This window comes from Corvus cornix, unplaced genomic scaffold (assembly GCF_000738735.6).
Source record: "Corvus cornix cornix isolate S_Up_H32 unplaced genomic scaffold, ASM73873v5 scaffold7, whole genome shotgun sequence".
In the NCBI taxonomy this organism is placed as follows: Eukaryota; Metazoa; Chordata; class Aves; order Passeriformes; family Corvidae; genus Corvus; species Corvus cornix.
The window spans coordinates 57,443-76,925 of NW_024108692.1; the positions used below are offsets into that span (position 1 = coordinate 57,443).

General features: G+C 61.4%; 4 protein-coding genes across 4 annotated transcripts; all 4 read left to right on the forward strand.

Moving 5' to 3' along the window:
- The first annotated feature begins 119 nt into the window (after window positions 1-119).
- On the forward strand, window positions 120-5,089 carry UBE2M (ubiquitin conjugating enzyme E2 M). The gene is made up of 6 exons (XM_039572655.1): window positions 120-396; window positions 1,973-2,067; window positions 2,656-2,694; window positions 3,138-3,241; window positions 3,649-3,712; window positions 4,609-5,089. Exons 1-6 carry the CDS (start codon window positions 288-290, stop codon window positions 4,747-4,749), a joined length of 552 nt encoding a protein of 183 aa, XP_039428589.1. The 5' UTR covers window positions 120-287; the 3' UTR covers window positions 4,750-5,089.
- Window positions 5,090-7,023: 1,934 nt separating this feature from the next.
- On the forward strand, window positions 7,024-8,459 carry LOC120412278 (vegetative cell wall protein gp1-like). Its single transcript, XM_039572664.1, has one exon. It carries the CDS (start codon window positions 7,031-7,033, stop codon window positions 8,384-8,386), a length of 1,356 nt encoding a protein of 451 aa, XP_039428598.1. The 5' UTR covers window positions 7,024-7,030; the 3' UTR covers window positions 8,387-8,459.
- Window positions 8,460-9,537: 1,078 nt separating this feature from the next.
- Window positions 9,538-13,864, forward strand: CHMP2A (charged multivesicular body protein 2A). The gene is given in 6 exon segments (XM_039572665.1): window positions 9,538-9,714; window positions 11,236-11,415; window positions 11,984-12,114; window positions 12,420-12,481; window positions 13,651-13,736; window positions 13,738-13,864. Coding segments are annotated over 6 exon segments (669 nt in total). The 5' UTR covers window positions 9,538-9,546; the 3' UTR covers window positions 13,780-13,864.
- Window positions 13,865-16,573: 2,709 nt separating this feature from the next.
- On the forward strand, window positions 16,574-19,040 carry LOC120412264 (natterin-3-like). The gene is made up of 4 exons (XM_039572638.1): window positions 16,574-16,588; window positions 18,053-18,297; window positions 18,339-18,926; window positions 19,037-19,040. Exons 1-4 carry the CDS (start codon window positions 16,574-16,576, stop codon window positions 19,038-19,040), a joined length of 852 nt encoding a protein of 283 aa, XP_039428572.1.
- The last annotated feature ends 443 nt before the right edge of the window (window positions 19,041-19,483 follow it).

Sequence of the window (19,483 nt, forward strand, 5' to 3'; positions counted from 1 at the left end):
GGAGCTTCCCGAAGTAGTACCGGAGATCCCCGAACCCTCTCCGGAGTTTCACGAAGCGGCTCCGGAAGTTGCCGAGCGGTTGTGAAGCGGTTCCGGAGAGTCCCGAGCGGCTCCGGAAGTTGCCGAGCGGCTCCGGAAGTTGCCGAGCGGGCCGGCCCTCAGCGCTCGCCCCCGGCCCCCGTCGCCCCCGGACCCCCCGAACCGGAGCCGCCCCCGGCCCGGCCCCGCTCCCTCGGCCCCGGGGGGGGCCCGGACCCGCCCCGGCCCCGCCGCCCCGGCCCGGCAGGATGATCAAGCTCTTCTCGCTGAAGCAGCAGAAGAAGGAGGAGGAATCGGCGGGCGGCACCAAGAGCTCCAGCAAAAAGGCCTCGGCCGCGCAGCTCCGCATCCAGAAAGGTGTGGGGGGAGGAGGCGGACACGTACTGGGCCCAGTAAGGGCCACATACTGGGCCCACCAGGGCCCTCGTGGGGGGCAGGTACTGGTCTCGTTAACGGCCCTGTTGGGGCCCGGTACTGGTTCCAGTAGGGCCTCGATGAGGGTCCGGTACTGGGACCAATAGGGCTCTGATACTGGTCCCAATAAGGCCTTGGTGAGGGGCAGGTACTGGTCCCAGTAGGGGTCACATACTGGTTCCAGCAGGGCCTCCGTGGGGGTCGAGTACTGGTCCCAGTAAGGCCCCGGTGGGAGGCAGGTACTGGTCCCAGTAAGGCCCCGGTGAGAGGCAGGTACTGGTCCCAGTAGGACTCAGAGACTGATCCCAGTAGGGGCCTGGTTGGGTTTGGGTGCTGGACCCAGTAGAGTCAGATGCTGGTCCCAGTCGGGCCTCAGTGGGAGTCAGGTACTGGTCCCAGTAAGGCCTTGGTGAGCAGCAGGTACTGGTCCCAGTGGTCCCTGGTGGGGGCAGGGATTGGCCCCAGTAAGAATCAGATACTGGTCCCAGTAGGGCTCAAGTGGGAGGCAGGTACTGGTCCCAGTAAGGCCTTGGTAAGGCTTAGGTGCTGGTTCCAGTAGGGGTCACACACTGGTCCCACTAAGGCCTTGGTAAGGCTCAGGTGCTGGTTCCAGTAGGGGTCACACACTGGTCCCAGTAAGGCCTTGGTAAGGCTCAGGTGCTGGTTCCAGTAGGGGTCACACACTGGTCCCAGTAAGGCCTTGGTAAGGCTCAGGTGCTGGTTCCAGTAGGGGTCACACACTGGTTCCAGTTAGGCCCCAGTGGGAGGCAGGTGCTGGTCCCAGTAGGGGTCACACACTGGTTCCAGTTAGGCCCCAGTGGGAGGCAGGTGCTGGTCCCAGTGGGGCCCTGGTGGAGGTCAGGTACTGGTCCCAGTAGGAGGCAGGCACTGGTCCCAGTAAGACTTTGGTGAGGGTCCCAGTTAGGTCCCAGTTGGGGTCAGGGCCTGATCCCAGTTAGGCCCTGGTAGCAGGCAGGCACTGGTCTCAGTAAGGGTCAGATACTGGTCCCAGTAGGGCCCCAGTGGGGCTGTTGTCCCAGGAAGGGTCACATACTGGTCCCAGCAAGGCCTTGCTGAGGGTCAGGTACTGGTGCCGGTGGGGGTCAGATACTGGTCCCAGTAAGGTGCTGGTGAGGGACGAATGCTGGTCCCAGTTAGACCCTGGTGGGTGGGAGGTACTGGTCCCAGTGAGGGTCAGGTACTGCTTCCAGGAGTGTCCCAGGAAGGGGCAGGTACTGGTCCCAGTACGGCCCCACTGGGGTCATGCTCTGGTCCCAGTAGGGCCTTCCTGGGCGGGGGGTTGGGCTCGTGGGGTTGTTGTCATGGCCGTGTCACCCGTGTCCCTTGTGTCCCCTTTGTTCCTTTGTGTCCCCATGTGTCACCTGTGTGTCCGTTTGTCACCTGGGTCCCCATGTGTCACCCCTGTCACCCACATCCTTGTGTGTCCTCATGTCCCCAGTTGTCCCCAGTTGTCCCCAGTTGTCCCCAGCTGTCCTCAGTTGTCCCTGTTTGTCCCCAGACATCAACGAGCTGAACCTGCCCAAGACGTGCGAGATCGACTTCTCCGACCAGGACGATCTCCTGCACTTCCGGCTGCTCATCTGCCCCGACGAGGTGGGTCTGGCACCCCCTGGCACCCCCTGGCACCCCCTGGCACCTGTGTCACCCCCTGTCACCTCCTGCCACCTCCCTGGGGCCCCTTGCTCAATCTGCCCTGGCGAGATGGGGACTGTCCCCTCCTGTCCCCCATCCTCCTCCATCCTGCCTGTCCCCTCCTGTCCCCTCCCTCTGTCCCCTCCTGTCCCCTCCCTCTGTCCCCTCCTGTCACCCCCCTGTCCCTTCTCTGTCCCCCCAACTCCTCCTGTCACCCCCATCCCCTCCCCCTGTCCCCCATCCCCCTGTCCCCTCCTGTCCCCTCCCTCTGTCCCCCTATCCCCCATCCCTCCCGCTGTCCCTCCTGTCCCCTCCCTCTGTCCCCCTATCCCCCATCCCTCCCCTGTCCCCTCCTGTCCCCTCCCTTTGTCCCCCCCATCCCCCCCTGTCCCCTCCCTCTGTCCCCTCCCCCTGTCCCCCCCCGTCCCCTCCCTCTGTCCCCTCTCTCTGTCCCCTCCTGTCACTTTGGGGTCCCCATTGTCCCCCTGTCCCCCCCCGTCCTTGTCCCCCCATCCCTTCTCCCCCCGGTGACGTTTCTCTGTCCCACAGGGTTTCTACAAGGGCGGCAAATTCGTCTTCAGCTTTAAGGTCAGTCCTGGACCCCCGCTGTGGCCACCAACCCCCCCACTGTGGCCACCAAACCCCTGCTATGGCCACCAAACCCCCCCTGTGGCCACCAAACCCCTGCCATGGTCACCAAGTCCCTCTCACGGCCACCAAACCCCTCCTGTGCCCACCAAGTCCCAGGGCCACCAACTTCCCTCTTGTGGCCACCAGTTCCCATGGCTACCAGTGGCCATGGGGATGGGGTGAGGGGACCAGATGGCCACTGAGCCCTGACCAGTGGCCGCCGAGCTGTGACAGGGCTCCTGTGGGTCAAAGGTGGTACCTGGGGGCTGGTGGCCACCAAACGCTGACCAGTGGTCCCTGAGGCACTGTGTGTCCCCTGTGGGCTGGGAAGGGGGTTGGTGGCCACTGAGCCATGCCCGGTAGCCCCGGGGGTGACTTGGTGGCCGTGTCCTCCCCCCCAGGTGGGCCAGGGCTACCCCCACGACCCCCCCAAAGTGAAGTGTGAGACGATGGTTTATCACCCCAACATCGACCTGGAGGGCAACGTGTGCCTCAACATCCTCAGGTGGGCTACCGACACCCCTGGGGGGGCTACTGAACATCTAGGGGGGCTACTGAATACCTGGGGGGGCTACCAACACCTGCATGGGGGCTACTGACACCTGGGGGGTAACATGTGCTTCAGCATCTGTAGGTGGGCTACCAAAACCCCTGGGAGGGCTGCTGACACCTTGGGGAGCTGCTGAACATCTGGGGTGGGCTTCAGGACAGCTGGAGGGCCACCAAACAGCTGAGGGGGCTACTGGGGGGGATTCTGATACCTTGGGGCTACCAAACATCAGGGAGGAGCACCAGACACCTGGGGGGGCTACTGAAGACCTGGGGGGGCTACCAATACCTGGGGTGGCTACTGACGCCTGGTGGGGCTGTGGTGGCCGTGGTGGCCACGCTGACCCCTGGCTGTGTCCGTAGGGAGGACTGGAAGCCCGTCCTGACCATCAACTCCATCATCTACGGCCTCCAGTACCTGTTCCTGGTGAGGGGGGACACCTGGGGGCCTTGGGGACACACCTGGGGGCCTTGGGGACACCTCAAGGACACCTGGGGACACCTCAGGGACACCTGGGGGCCTCGGGGAGACCTCGGGGACACCTGGGGACACACCTGGGGGCCTTGGGGACACCTCAGGGACACCTGGGGACACCTCAGGGACACCTGGGGACATGTGGGGGCCCTGGGGACACCTCGGGGACACACCTGGGGACATCTGGGGGCACCTCAAGGACACCTGGGGGCCTTGGAGACACACCTGGGGGCACCTTAGGGACATCTGGGGACACCTGGGGGCCTTGGTGATGCCTGGGGACACCTTGGGGACATCTCAGGGACACCTGGGGACACACCTGGGGGCCTTGGGGACACCTCGAGGACACTGGGGGGGCACCTCATGGGGGCACCTGGGGGGCTTGGGAACATGGGGGGGGCACCTGGGGGTGTTTGGGGACACCTGGGAGGGTTCAGGGGGCCCTGGGGGGTGTGAAGGGGTCCCTGGGGGGGTTGGGGCTGTGGGGTCCCCCCTGAGTTCCCCCCAAAGCCAGGAGCCAACCCCTGGGCACCCCCAAGCGAGGGGTTCTGGCCTCTGGGGGGTTTTAAGGGGTTCTGGGGTCCCCCCCCCCCAGATTTTGGGACCCCCCCAACCCTAAATTTCCTAAAGGGCCCCCCCCAGCCCTGAACCCCCCCAAAAACCAGGAGCCGAACCTCAAAGACCCCCCTGAACAAAAGGTGCTGGATCCCCCCCCCAAAATAGGAGCCAAAAACCTCCGGGACCCCCCAAACAAGGGGGTTTTGGGGTCGGGGGGGTTGTTGAGGAATTCTGGGGGTCCCCTCCCCACATTTTGGGGCTCCCCCAACCCTAAATTTCGCCCTGAGCAGGAGCCGAACCCCGAGGACCCCCTGAACAAAGAGGCGGCCGAGGTCCTGCAGAGCAACCGGCGCCTCTTCGAGCAGAACGTGCAGCGCTCGCTGCGGGGGGGCTACGTGGGGGCCACCTACTTCGAGCGCTGCCTCAAGTGACCCCCCCCCCCCAAAAAACCCCAAAAGCCCTCCCCAGGGACCCCCCGAAAAAACCCCAAACTCCACCAACCCCCCCAAACCAAGGCTGGAGCCCGCAAACCTCCCGTTGGCTGGGGGGGGTTTGTGGGGGCCGCTGAGCCCGAGCGCTGCCTGGAGTGACCCCCCCAAAAAAACCCCAGGGGATCCCCCAAAAAAACCCCAAAGCTCCCTGACCCTCCCCGACCCCCCCCAAACCAACCCCGGATCCCCCAAACCCACCGGGAGCCAGCTGGGGGGGGTTTATGGGGGCTGCTGATCCCGAGCGCTGCCTCAAGTGATTCCCCCCCCCCCCCCAAAAAAACCCCAAAACCACGGACCCCCCCCAGACCAGCCCAGGACCCCCCCCAGACCAGCCCAGGACCTCCTGGGGGCTTTGTGGGGGTGAACCCCCAAAACCCCTCCAGGGCCCCCCCAAAAAACCCCACTGACCTCGAGTGGCCCCAAAAAAAACCCCCAAATTCCTCCCCCCCCAAAAAAAAAACCCCAAATCCCCCCCCCAAAAAGACCCCAGCTCCCCTTGGGACCCCCCAAACCCCGCTGGGGGACGTGGGGGTCGCTTCCTGCAGCGCTGCCTCGAGGGACCCCCCAAAATCCCCAAAAAACCCCAAAACAACCCCAAAAAGCCCCGGCCCCGCCCGCCCCCCCCTATTTATTCCCCCCCGGGGGCGGGGGGGCCCCTCCCCCCTGCCCCTCCCCCAGCGCTGCTCGGCCGAGATTAAAGAGCGAAGGGAACGAACTGGGCCGCACTGGTCGGACTGGTGGGGACTGGGAGGGGGCCGTGACGGGGTTAGACTGGGAGGGGGAGTGTTACTGGTTATACTGGGCTATACTGGGGGGTGTTACTGGTTATACTGGGCTGTACTGGGCTATACTGGGGGGTGTTACTGGTTATACTGGGCTGTACTGGGGGGTGTTACTGATTATAGTGGGCTATACTGGGAGGGGGAGTGTTACTGGTTATACTGGGCTGTACTGGAGGGGTGTTACTGGTTATACTGGGCTATACTGGAGGGTGTTACTGGTTATACTGGGAGGGGGAGTGTTACTGGTTATACTGGGTTATACTGGGGGGTGTTACTAGTTACACTGGGCTATACTGAAGGGTGTTATTGGTTATACTGGGCTATACTGAAGGGTGTTACTGGTTATACTGGGCTGTGCTGGGTCATACTGGGAGGGGGAGTGTTACTGGTTACACTGGGCTATACTGGGCTGTACTGGGGGGTGTTACTGGTTACACTGGGCTGTACTGGGTTATACTGGGGGGTGTTACTGGTTACACTAGGTTATACTGGGGGGTGTTACTGGTTATACTGGGCTGTACTGGGGGTGCTACTGGTTATACTGGGCTATACTGGGGAGTGTTACTGGTTACACTGGGCTATACTGGCCTATACTGGGGGCTGTTATTGGTTACACTGGGTTATACTGGGGGGTGTTACTCGTTATACTGGGCTATACTGAGTTATACTAGGGGGTGTTACTGGTTACACTGGGCTGTACTGGGCTATACTGGGGGGTGTTACTGGTTACACTGGGAGGGGGAGGTGTTACTGGTTATACTGGGCTATACTGGGTTATAGTGGGGGGTGTTACTGGTTACACTGGGCTATACTGGGTTATACTGGGGGGTGTTACTGGTTATACTGGTTATACTTGGAGGGGGGGTGTTACTGGTTATACTGGGCTATACTGGGAACAGGGTGTGAGGATGTTACTGGTTGTACTGGTCTATACTGGGAGGGACCCAGTGGGTGTTATTGGGTTATACTGGGCTATACTGGGGGGTTTTACTGGGTTATACTGGTTATATTGGGAGGAAGGTGTTACTGGTTATACTGGGAGGGTGGCTGGTTATACTGGGAGGGTGACTGGTTATACTGGGTTATACTGGTTATATTGGGAGGAAGGTGTTACTGGTTATATTGGGAGGGTGGCTGGTTATACTGGTTATACTGGGAGGGGGATGCTACTGGTTACAGTGGGCTATACTGGGTTATACTGGGAGGTATGCAGGGGATGTTACTGGTTATACTGGGTTATGCTGGAGGGGGGTAGTACTGGTTTATACTGGGTATACTGGGAGGGATGCAGTGGGTGGTACTGGTTATACTGGTTCATGCTGGGAAGTGGATGTGGGTCTCACTGGTTGGACTGCTTGATACTGGGTATAGTGGGAGGGGGGCGTGGGTGTTACTGGTTATACTGGGAGGGGGGTGTGGGTGTCACTGGTTAAACTGGAATGGGCCCAGCTCCATTCCTCAGCACTCCCAGTATGCCCAGTTCCCTCCTCCCAGTGTGCCCAGTTCCCACTCCCCGCACTCCCAGTGTGCCCAGTTCCCATTCCCAGCACTCCAGAGTGCCCAGTTCCCTATCCCAGCACTCCCAGTGTGCCCAGTTCCCATTCCCAACACTCCAGAGTGCCCAGTTCCCTATCCCAGCACTCCCAGTATGCCCAGTTTCCAATCCCAGCACTCCCAGTATGCCCAGTTCCCATTCCCAGCACTCCAGAGTGCCCAGTTCCCTATCCCAGCACTCCCAGTGTGCCCAGTTCCCTCCTCCCAGCACTCCCAGTGTGCCCAGTTCCCATTCCCTGTATGCTCAGTTCCCTCCTCCCAGCACTCCCAGCACTCCCAGTGTGCCCAGTTCCCACTCCCAGCACTCCCAGTGTGCCCAGTTCCCACTCCCAGCACTCCCAGTGTGCCCAGTTCCCATTCCCTGTATGCTCAGTTCCCTCCTCCCAGCACTCCCAGCACTCCCAGTGTGCCCAGTTCCCACTCCCAGCACTCCCAGTGTGCCCAGTTCCCTATCCCAGCACTCCCAGTATGCCCAGTTTCCAATCCCAGCACTCCCAGTGTGCCCAGTTCCCACTCCCCGCACTCCCAGTGTGCCCAGTTCCCACTCCCAGCACTCCCAGTGTGCCCAGTTCCCACTCCCAGCACTCCCAGTATGCCCAGTTCCCATTCCCAGCACTCCAGAGTGCCCAGTTCCCACTCCCAGCACTCCCAGTATGCCCAGTTCCCTCCTCCCAGCACTCCCAGCACTCCCAGAGTGCCCAGTTCCCATTCCCAGCACTCCCAGTACGCCCAGTTCCCATTCCCAGCACTCCAGAGTGCCCAGTTCCCTATCCCAGCACTCCCTGTATGCCCAGTTCCCTCCTCCCAGCACTCCCAGCACTCCCAGAGTGCCCAGTTCCCATTCCCAGCACTCCCAGTACGCCCAGTTCCCATTCCCAGCACTCCAGAGTGCCCAGTTCCCTATCCCAGCATTCCCAGTGTGCCCAGTTCCCATTCCCTGTATGTCCAGTTCCCTCCTCCCAGCACTCCCAGTATGCCCAGTTCCCAGTCCCCGCACTCCCAGTATGCCCAGTTCCCATTCCCAGCACTCCCAGTATGCCCAGTTCCCATTCCCAGTATGCCCAGTTTCCAATCCCAGAACACTCAGTTGCCCCCAGCCGGCCCGACACCCCCGCGCTGCCAGGGGTCGCCCTCCCGCGGCGGTGCCGCTCTGGCCGCTCCTCTCGCTGCCCTTCCCCGGAAGTGGCCGCTCCCGCCGCTCCTCTGTGGTTCATTCCTCCCCTGGGGGCGCCGTCACGTGATCGAAACCCGCCTGACGCCACGTGATCGGCCTCGCGCGTGACGTCACTGTTTGCGGAAGTGCCCGGGAGGAGCCGGGTGAGGGCCGGGGGCGTTTGGGGGGAATTTGGAGGGATTTGGGAACATTTTGGGGACATTTTCGGGCTCTTGGAGGGATTTAAGGAGCCTGGGTGGCGTCCGTGGGGGATTTAAGGGGATTTAAGGGGATTTCGGGAGGATTTCAGGCGGCGGGAGCGGCTTTGGGGGGCACTTTGGGGCCCTGAGGGGAGCCTGGGGGGGCAGTGGGGACTCTGGAACAGCCCAGGGGTCCCCCGTGTCACAGCCCTGTCCCCCCGTGTCACAGCCCTGTCCCCCGTGTCCGTGTCTCTCCCTCTGTCCCCCAGTGTCCCCGCCGGGTCCCCACTGTCCGTGTCCCCCCCGTGTCGCCCCGCCGTGTCCGCAGTGTCCGTGTCCTCCTCTGGCCCCCCCTGTCCCCGGTGTCCCCAGGGCCCGCGTCCCCCCGTCTGTGTCCCCCGTGTCCCCTGTCCCCGTCTCCCCCATATCCAGATGCCACCACATCCCTGTGTCCCCCCCTGTCCGTGTCCCCCAGGTGTCCCCAATGTCCCTCAGGTGTCCCATGGGTGTCCACAGCGTCCCCAGCATCCCCAGTGTCCCTCTGGAGCTGCTCTTGGGCCGTTGGAGGCTCCAGCAGAGGCTGGGCCATGTCCCATCACTGTCCCCAGTGTCCCCCAGGTGTCCCCAGTGTCCCCAGGTGTCCCCAGTGTCCCCCTGGAGCTGCTCTTCGGCCGCCGGAGGAGCTGCTCCGGCAGAGCCAGCGGGAGCTGGGCCGTGTCCCACCAGTGTCCCACCAGTGTCCCCATTGTCCCATCAGTGTCCCATCAGTGTCCCTAACGTCCCTCAGGTGTCCCCAAAGCTCCCAGGTGTCCCATGGGCATCTACAACATCCCCAGTGTCCCCAATGTCCCTCAGGTGTCCCCAGGTGTCCCACAGGTGCCTCCAATGTCCCCAGTGTCCCCCTGGAGTTGCTCTTCGGCCGCTGGAGGAGCTGCTCCGGCAGAGCCAGCGGGAGCTGGGCCGTGTCCCACCAGTGTCCCCTCGCTGTCCCATCCCCGTCCCCGCTGTCCCATCGCTGTCCCCGCTGTCCCCAGGTGCCGCTGTCCCCATGGAGCTGCTCTTTGGCCGCCGGAAGACGCCGGAGGAGCTGCTGCGGCAGAACCAGCGGGCGCTGGCCAGGGCCGTGCGGGAGCTGGACCGGGAGCGGCAGAAGTTGGAGGCGCAGGAGAAGAAAATCATCGTGGACATCAAGAAAATGGCCAAGCAGGGCCAGATGGTGAGAGGGGACAGCGGGGACAGCAGGGACAGCGGGGGGACATGGGGGGTGGGAGAAGGGGGAGGGGACTGGGGGATGTGGAGGGGACACTGGGGATGAAGCGGGGGACACCAGGGGTGCAGGGGGATGTGGTGGGGTGGGACAGGGCGAGGGGACTGGGAATGGGGACATGGAGGGGACTGGGGGTGTGGAGGGGACAAGGGGACAGGCAGGGACTGGGGACATGGATGGACGGGGGGCACTGAGGGGGACATGAAGTGGACAAGGGGACTGTCCCCTGTCCCTTCCTGCTGTCCCCTGGCTGTCCCCACTGTCCCCTCACTGTCTGTAGATGTCCCGGTGATGTCCCTGCTGTCCCCATGGTGTCCCCTGTCTATCCCTGTTGTCCCTGTCTGTCCCCACAATCCCCGTGACATCCCTTGCGTGTCCCCTCCTTGTCCCTGCTGTCCTTGTGATGTCCCCTTGCTGTCCCTGGACATCCCTGGTGATGTTCCCCCTGTCGCTCTGATGTTGTCCTGATATCCCCTGATGTCCCCACTGTCCCCTGTCTGTCCCTCTCTGTCCCCTGTCCCCTGTCACATCCCTGCTGTCCCCACTGTCCCTGTGTCTCTGCTGTCCCTGTGTCCCCTATGTGACCCCCACTGTCCCTGCTGTCCCTGTGACCCCTGTGTGTGCCCTGGTGTCCCCGCTGCTGCAGTGACAGTATCCCCGTGTCCCCCCTGTCCCCGTGTCCCCCCTGTCCCTGTGTCCCCATGTCCCCCGTGTCCCCACTGTCCCAGTGATGCTGTCCCCATGTCCCCGCTGTCCCCATGTCCCCACTGTCCCCCGTGTCCCTGTGTCCCCCTGTCCCTGTGTCCCCCTGTCCCTGTGTCCCTGCTGTCCACTGACACTGTCCCCATGTCCCCGCTGTCCCCGTGTCCCTGTGTCCCCCATGTCCCCGCTGTCCCACTGACGCTGTCCCGCTGACGCTGTCCCCATGTCCCCCTGTCCCCGTGTCCCCCTGTCCCACTGATGCTGTCCCCGTGTCCCTGCTGTCTTGGTGATGCTGTCCCCGTGTCCCCCCTGTCCCTGTGTCCCTGTGTCCCCACTGTCCCGCTGACGCTGTCCCCCATGTCCCTGTGTCCCCGTGTCCCTGCTGTCCCGGTGACGCTGTCCCTGTGTCCCCGCTGTCCCCCATGTCGCTGTGTCCCCGTGTCCCCGCTGTCCCACTGACGCTGTCCCCATGTCCCTGTGTCCCTGCTGTCCCCATGTCCCCGTGTCCCTGCTGTCCCCATGTCCCCGCTGTCCCACTGACGCTGTCCCTGCTGTCCCCATGTCCCCGCTGTCCCGCTGACGCTGTCCCCATATCCCCGTGTCCCTGCTGTCCCCATGTCCCCGCTGTCCCGCTGACGCTGTCCCCATATCCCCGTGTCCCCATGTCCCCGTGTCCCCATGTCCCTGTGTCCCCATGTCCCCATGTCCCCGTGTCCCCGCTGTCCCCATGTCCCCGCTGTCCCGCTGACGCTGTCCCCGTGTCCCCAGGACGCGGTGCGGGTGATGGCCAAGGACCTGGTGCGGACGCGGCGCTACGTGCGCAAGTTCATCGCCATGAGGGCCAACGTGCAGGGGGTGGCACTGCGGGTGCAGACCCTGAAATCCAACAGCGCCATGGCCAGCGCCATGCGGGGCGTGACACGGGCCATGGCCACCATGAACAGGCAGGTGAGTGCCGCTGGGGTCACCTGGGGCGTGACACGGGCCATGGCCACCATGAACAGGTAGGTGAGTGCCGCCTGGGGTCACCTGGGGCGTGACACGGGCCATGGCCACCATGAACAGGCAGGTGAGTGCCACCTGGGTCACCTGGGGCGTGACACGGGCCATGGCCACCATGAACAGGCAGGTGAGTGCCGCCTGGGGTCACCTGGGGCGTGACACGGGCCATGGCCACCATGAACAGGCAGGTGAGTGCCACCTGGGCCACCTGGGGTGTCACCAGGGCCATGGCCACCATGAACAGGTAGGTGAGTGCCACCTGGGCCACCTGGGGTGTCACCAGGGCCACCATGGACAGCTGGGTGCGGTCACCTGGCTCATGCTGACACCATGGACACGGATGGGGGGCACTGGGGTCACCTGGGCATCCCCACTGCCACACTGGTGTCCCTGGGGTCACTCTCTTGTCCCCTGGGTGTCCCCTCAGGGTTCCCGTTGTCCTCATTGTCCCCTCATTGTCCCAGCTGTCCCCTGATGTCCCCTGTGTGTCCCTGATGTCCCCCTGTGTCCCCAGCTGAAGCTGCCGCAGATCCAGCGGATCCTGCTGGAGTTCCAGAAGCAGTCGGAGCTCATGGACATGAAGGAGGAGCTGATGAACGACGCCATCGACGACGCCCTCGGGGACGAGGACGACGAGGACGAGAGGTGGGGACACCTGGGGATGCTGGGGGACACCCTGGGGTACTCAGGGGACACCCAGGGGACACCCAGGGGACACCTGGGGATCCCTGGGAGACATTTGGGGACACCCCAGGGACACTCGTTGACGCTTGGAGACACTCGGGGGACCCCTGGGGACACCCAGGGGACACTTGGGGGACACTCACGGGACACCCGGGGCCACCTGGGGAATGGGGGTTTGGGGACACGGGGATGGAGCGAGTCCCAGTGCGTCCCAGTGCGTCCCAGTGCGTCCCAGTGCGTCCCAGCGCTGTCCCTGTGTCCGGCAGTGACGCCGTGGTGTCCCAGGTCCTGGACGAGCTGGGGCTGAACCTGACGGACGAGCTGGCCAGTGAGTGGGGGAGGGGGTGCCTGGGGGGTCCCGGGGCGATTTGGGGGGGGATTTTGGGGGGGTCCTGGAGGGATTTGGGTGGGTCCTGGGGGGATTTGGGGGGGTTGGGGGGGGTTTGAGGGGATTTAAGGGGCTGGGGGGGGGAGTTTTGGGGATGTTTGGGGGGGTCCCAGAGGGATTTGGGAGCATTTTGGGGAGGGGCCTGGGGGTGTTTTGGGGGGGTCCTGGAGGGGTTTTGGGGGGATTTTGGGGGTTCTGGAGGGATTTGGGTGGGTCCTGGGGGGGCTGGGGGGAACTGGGGGGGTTTGGGGGGATTTAAGGGGCTTCGGGGGGGAGTTTTGGAGATGTTTGGGGGGGTCCCGGAGGGATTTGGGAGCATTTTGGGGAGTTGAAGCAGCCTGGGAGTGTTTTGGGGGGGTCCTGGAGGGATTTTGGGGGGATTTTGGAGGGTCTGGAGGGATTTGGGGGGTCCTCGGGGGATTTGGGGGGGCTGGGAGGGGTTGGGGGATTTAAGGGGCTTGGGGGGCAGTTTTGGGGATGTTTGGGGGGTGGTCCCAGAGGGATTTAGGAGCTTTTGGGGGGGAGTTGAAGGGGCCTGGGGGTGTTTTGGGGGGTCCTGGAGGGATTTGGGGGGCTCTGAAGGGATTTGGGGGGGTCCTGGGGGGCTGGGGGGGGTTTGGGGGGATTTAAGGGCTGGGGGGGGGAGTTTTGGGGATGTTCGGGGGGCTTCTGGAGGGATTTGGGGGAGATTTGGGGAGCTTTTTGGAGCATTTGGGGGCATTTTCAGGGACGTTCCGGGGGATTTAAGGAGCCCGGGGGGGGAGGGGGGGAGGGGGGGCACTTTGGGGCATCCAGGGGAATTTGGGGGGATTTGGTGGCGTTTTGGGGGCGTTGGCCGGGATTTGGGGACATTTGGGATATCCCGGGTGGGGATTTGGGGGGAATCCGGGGACATTTCGGGGCAATCCGGGGACATTTCGGGGTGTTTAAGGGACCTTGGGGGGGAGGACCGGGGGCGTTTTTGGGGCGGTCTCGGAGGGGGGGGGGGGGGTGGATTTTGGGGTTATTCCCGTGGCATTTTGGGGCCGTTCACCGCGATTTTGGGGCTATCTGGGACATTCCCGGCGGGATTTTGGGATGGCCCCTGATTGGCCCCTCCGTGTCCCCAGCGCTGCCCCCCCCGGGGGGGTCCCTGGCGGCGGGGGAGGGGCGCGGGGGGGCCGAGGCCGCCTCGGCCGCTTTGGCCGATGCCGACCGCCGACCTGGAGGAGCGGCTCAAGAACCTGCGGAGGGACTGAGACCCCCGGAGTGGGAATTCCCCCTTTTCTTTAGGATTTCCCCCTTTTTTTGGGGGATTTCCCCCTTTTCTTTAGGATTTCCCCCTTTTTTGGGGGGATTTCCCCCCTTTATTTTGGGATTTTGCCCCTTTTCTTTGGGATTTCCCCCATTTTTTTTTGGGATTCCCCCCCTTTCTTTAGGATTTCCCCCCCTTTCTTGGGGATTTCCCCCTTTTCTTTGGGATTTCCCCCTTTTCTTTGGGATTTCCCCTTTTTTGGGGGGATTTCCCCCCTTTCTTTGGGATTTCCCCCTTTTCTTTGGGATTTCCCCCCTTTCTTGGGGATTTCCCCCTTTTCTTTGGGATTTCCCCCTTTTCTTTGGGATTTCCCCCTTTTCTTTAGGATTTTCCCCTTTTCTTTAGGATTTCCCCCTTTTCTTTGGGATTTTCCCCCTTTCTTTGGGATTTCCCCCCTTTCTTTGGGGTTTTTTGGTGATTTTGGGGGGGCATTTTTCTCCCCTTTATTCAGATTTTTTGGGGGGGATTTTCGAGCCCTGCCGGGGGTCTCTGCCCCACCCCGGCACCCCCGGGACCCCCTCCTGCCCCTCCCACCCCAGAGTGGGATTTCTCCCCCTTTTCTTTGGGATTTTCACTCTCTTTTTAGGGATTTTTGAGCTCCCCCCGGGGGGATTTTCCCCCTTTATTCCGATTTTTTGGGTGGTTTTGGGGGGGCTTTTTTGGCCCCCTGGGTGTCTCCGATCCCCCTCAATGGGATTTTCCCGCTTTATTTGGGATTTTCACTCTTTTCTAGGAGATTTTCAGGTCCCCCGGGAGTCTTTCCCCCCTTTTTGGGGTCTTTCCCCGTTTTTTTGGGATGTCGACACTACTTTGGGGCAAATTCCCCCCTCCCGGGGTCTCCCCCCCCCCCGCCTTTTTGGGGTCTTTCCCCCATTTTTTGGGGTGTTCCCCCTCCCCCAATAAAGTTTCGTTGAACCCGCGGCTGCTCCGGTTCCCTCCTGGGGGTCCCAGTTCGGGACTGGGAGCACTGGGAGGGGGCGGGGGGGGCTCAGTTCGGGATCTTTGGGGGGTGGGGGGGAAATTTGGGGTTCCGGGGGGGGGTTGGGGTTTTCGGGAAGGATTGGGGAGGGGGATTTGGGGTCAATTTGGGGTCCCGGGGGGGATTTGGGGTCCCCGGGGGGGATTTGGAGACGTCACTTTGGGGGGGGGGAGAGGGGGAGGGGCATTTTTGGGTCAGAAACCCCCCAAACTTGGAATATTTTTGATCTTTTTATCTGAATTTTGGGGTGTTGGGCTGATTTGGGGTCTTGGGGGTGATTTGGGGTTCGTTTTGTGGTGTTTTGGCTCATTTTGAGGACTTGGGTGATATTTTGGGATCTTTCGACTCATTTGTGGGGTGGTTTTGGTGATTTTTGGGTGTTTTGGTGATTTTTGGGTTGTTTTGGTGATTTTTTGGGATCTTTCGACTCATTTTTGGGGTGTTTGGGTGATTTTTGGGGTGTTTTGGTGATTTTTTTGGGATGTTTTGACTCATTTTTGGGGTGTTTGGGTGATTTTTGGGGATGTTTTGACTCATTGTTTTGGGTGTTTTGGTGATTTTTGGGGTGCTTTGGTGATTTTTGGGATGTTTTGACTCATTTTTGGGGTCTTTCGGCTCAGTTTTGGGGGCTTCTGACTCATTTTTGAAGATGATTCCTTAGAAAAAAAAGTGACTTTTTAAAAATCTCACCACTGGGCAAACCAGGAATCCCCGGATTTCTCCCAAAATCTCCAATTTCCCAGCGGTGTTTTGGGGTTCTTTGACCTTCTTTGGGGCCCGAATGTTAAAAAAAGCCCCGAAAAGTGAAGTGAAAAGTCCCCAACAAGCGGAAAAAAATCCCCCACAAAATCCCACTTCTCTATTTTGGGTTTTTTTTTGCATTTTTGACGTTTTTCCTGGGGGGTTTTGGGGGCGTTTTCGGGGCTTGAATAACGCGAAAAACACCAGAACCGGCTGAGAACACCCCAAAAAAAGGGGATTTACCTGGAAACGGGAGCACAGGTGAGGGGGGACCCCAAAATGTGGAGTTTGGGGAGCCCAAAATGTGGAGTTTGGGAAGGAGGAACCCCAAAATGAGGAACTGGGACGTGGGAACCCCAAAACTTGGGAGCTTGGGAGTCCCAAAATGTGGATTTTGGGAAGGGGAGCCCCAAAATTTGGATCTGGGAACTGGGGGAGCCCCAAATGTGGGACTGGGGAGTCCCAAAATGTGGATTTGGGGAGAAGGGACTCCAAAATTGGAGCTGGGGAATCCCAAAATGTGGGGCCGGGGAGGGGGAAACCCCAAAATTCGGATTTGGGAACTGGGGGAGCCCCAAGTGGGATCTGGGAGAGCCCCAAAATTCGGATCTGGGAATTGGGGAGCCCCAAAATCCGAATTGGGGAGAAGGGACCCCAAAATTGGAGCTGGGGATCCCAAAATGTGGAGCTGGGAATCGAGGGGAGCCCCAATATTTGGAGAACCCCAAAGGTTGGAGCCAGGGAGCCACAAAAATGTGGAATTTTAGGGGGGGAACCCCAAAATTTGAAGGGAGGGGGAGCAAAAAATGGGGATTTTGGGAAAAGGGACCCCAAAATTTGAAGAGGAGAAACCCAAATTGTGGATTTTGGGAAGGGAAGGATCCCAAATTGTGGATTTTGGGGAAAGGGACCCCAAAATGTGGATCTGGGGAGGGTCGTGGCCCCGGGGCTCCTGAAATTGATGCGATTTTGGAAGAAAATCCCGGATTTTTCCACAGGCTTCGTCGGCTCCGGAGCGATGCCGACGCTCCAGGTACGGCCGGGTCCCTTCTGGAATATTCTGGGAATTTTTAACCATTTCTGGGGGGAAAAAAGAAAAAAAAGGGGGGGGGGGGATTTTTCGCAGCGCCCAGAGATTGCAATTTTTAAAAAATTCCATGAAATAACGAAATGAATGGAATTCGCTCCGAAATGGAGGAATTGGGGGCGCGTTTCCTGCCCTTCCCTTTCCCGGCTTTTTTTCCCGGAGTTAAAAAGTGGAACTGGACCAATCCGGGGGGGTTTCAGCCCAAAACCCGGCGGGAAAAGGGGATTCGGGGCTCGGGAATTTGGGATGGGGGAGGTGACGCCTCCCGGGTCCCCCCCAGCTCTTGGCTGCCGCCGCCCTCCTGGTCCTTGGCACGGGAATTCCGGGAATTCCGGGAATTGCGGCGGTGCCAGCCCCGGGAAGGAGCCCCGCGGAGCGCCCCGGTGAGTCCCGGGATGGAGCCCGATCCCACAATGTCCCAGTATATCCCAGTCCCTCCCAGTCCTCTCCCACTGACACCACTTTCCCTCCCAGTGCACCCCAATTCCCTCCCAGTCTCTCCCAGTCCCATCTCAGTCTCTCCCAGTCCACTCCCAGTGCATCCCAAACCTCTCCCGGTCCATCCCAGTCCCCCCCGCCCAGTTCATCCCAGCCCTCTCCCAGTACATCCCAATCCCGTCCTGGTATATCCCAGTCCCCTCCTGGTCCATCCCAGTATATCCCAGTCCCCTCCTGGTGCATCCCAGTCCCCTCCTGGTGCATCCCAGTATATCCCAATCCCCTCCCAGTCTCTCCCAGTCTATCCCAATCCCTTTCCAATCCCATCCCAGTATATCCCAATCCCCTTCTAGTCCATCCCAGTCCATCCCAGTATATGCCAATCTCCTCCCAGTCCCATCCCAGTCCATCCCAGTATATCCCAGTGCCTTCCCACCATATCCCAATCCCCTCCCAGTCCCATCCCAGTCCATCCCAGTATATCCCAATCCCCTTCCAGTCCCATCCCAGTCCATCCCAGTATATCCCAATCTCCTCCCAGTCCATCCCAGTATATCCCAATCCCCTTCCAGTCCCATCCCAGTCTCTCCCAGTATATCCCAATCCCCTTCCAGTCCCATCCCAGTCTCTCCCAGTATATCCCAATCTCCTCCCAGTCCCATCCCAGTCCATCCCAGTGCCTTCCCAGTATATCCCAATCCCCTTCCAGTCCATCCCAGTCTCTCCCACTAAATCCCCTTCCAGTTCCCTCTCAGTCCATCCCAGTATATCCCAATCCCCTTCCAGTCCCATCCCAGTCCATCCCAGTATATCCCAATCCCCTCCCAGTCCATCCCAGTCCCAGCCCCCGACCCACGGACCCCCTCAGTTTCCCCAAACCCCACAACTCCTCGTTCCAGCTCCCGCCCGGCTCCTCCGCGCCAGAAGCGCTCCCAGGACGCTCCATCCTCGCTCCAGTGGGTGCCTTTCCAGGGCCAGCTCCCCGCCGACGCCGTCTCCAACTGGAACCGCCATTCCGGCCGCCTGGAATACGTCTGCTCCACCCGGGCTCACAGGTGCAACCTCGGCGCCTACGACCCGGAGCGGGGCCCCTTCTGCTTCTCCCCGTGGCTGGAACAGGAGGAGAGACACTCCAAATTCCACATCCTGGTCAACCCCGGCGGCTTCGAGGCGCTGGATTGGGTGGACACGTCCTTCGGCAGCACCCCCGAGGGGCCGTGGAGGGCTGTCCCCTCACCGACCTCTTCGTGGGCCGGAGCGAGGACGGGCTGGGAAAAGCCTCCAAGGAGCAGCAGGCGCTGTTCGTGGCCGTGCAAGGCGAGGAGATTTGGTACAAGTGGTACCAGATCCTGGTGGTCCGGCAGGGCCCGGCCGACGTCTCCATCGCCAACGTGTCCTACAACGGCAGCGCGGCGCAGGAGCTCTCCGAGGACGCGACGCTGGCCGAGGTCCTGGCGAGGAACGACGGCTGCCGGGCCGCCCTAAAATCCGTCACCTTGGAAGAGGCCACGGAGATGGAGCACGACTGGAGCGCCGAGCTGCCGGCGCTGGCGGCCGCGCACGGAGTGCTCCGGGCGGCCCCGCTGCTTCTCACGGCGACGGGATGGGATTTAGGGAATGTCACGGCCGTGCCGTGGGCGGGCGCTGCCAGCACCACCGAGTTCGTGTCGCGCGTCCACGAGGTCCGCGAGGAGATCCCGGCGCGCTCGGAATGCGCCGTGGTGCTCCGGGGGCTCCGGCGCGACCTCCGCGTCCCCTTCTCGGCCTGGCTCACCCGGGAATTCCGCTCCGGCCGCCAGCACCGCGTGGTCATCGCGGGCTGGGTGCGGAGCCGGGCGGTCACGGGGTCCGCGCCGGCCTCGAGCGCTGCGGGAGCTCACCGAGCTCCCACCCCTGCCCGCATTAGGGATGGGGCGACTCCTGGAGTTCGGCTTTTCCCGCTGGTTTTTCCCCCAGATAACCCCCGCGGAACGCGACGGCAGCAGATCCATGGAAACGCTTGGCTTCGGCGCGATTTTCCCACCTTTGTGGCTTTTATGGCATAAACCTCATCCCGAAATGCAGGGAAATGTGGTTTTCTGGCTGTTTGTCTCCCAAAGAAGTCCAACAACACCGGGAAACCCAGGAAAACCCTCGGGTTTGGGGGATTTTTTCCCAATCTTTTTCAGTTTTGTGCCACAACCTTCACCCCTGCCTGGAACAGCACAGGGAAATGTGGCGGAATTTCCTCTTTTCTCCCAGAAAACCTCAAACACCACCCTGAAATCCAGGAAAATTGCCGCATTTGTTGAGTTTTTTTCCAGTCTTCTTCATTTTCATGGCAGAACCTTCATCCCTGTCTGAAACCACAAAAAAAAAATGCGGCCTTTTCCAGTGGAATTTCCAGTTTTCTCCCCAAAAAAA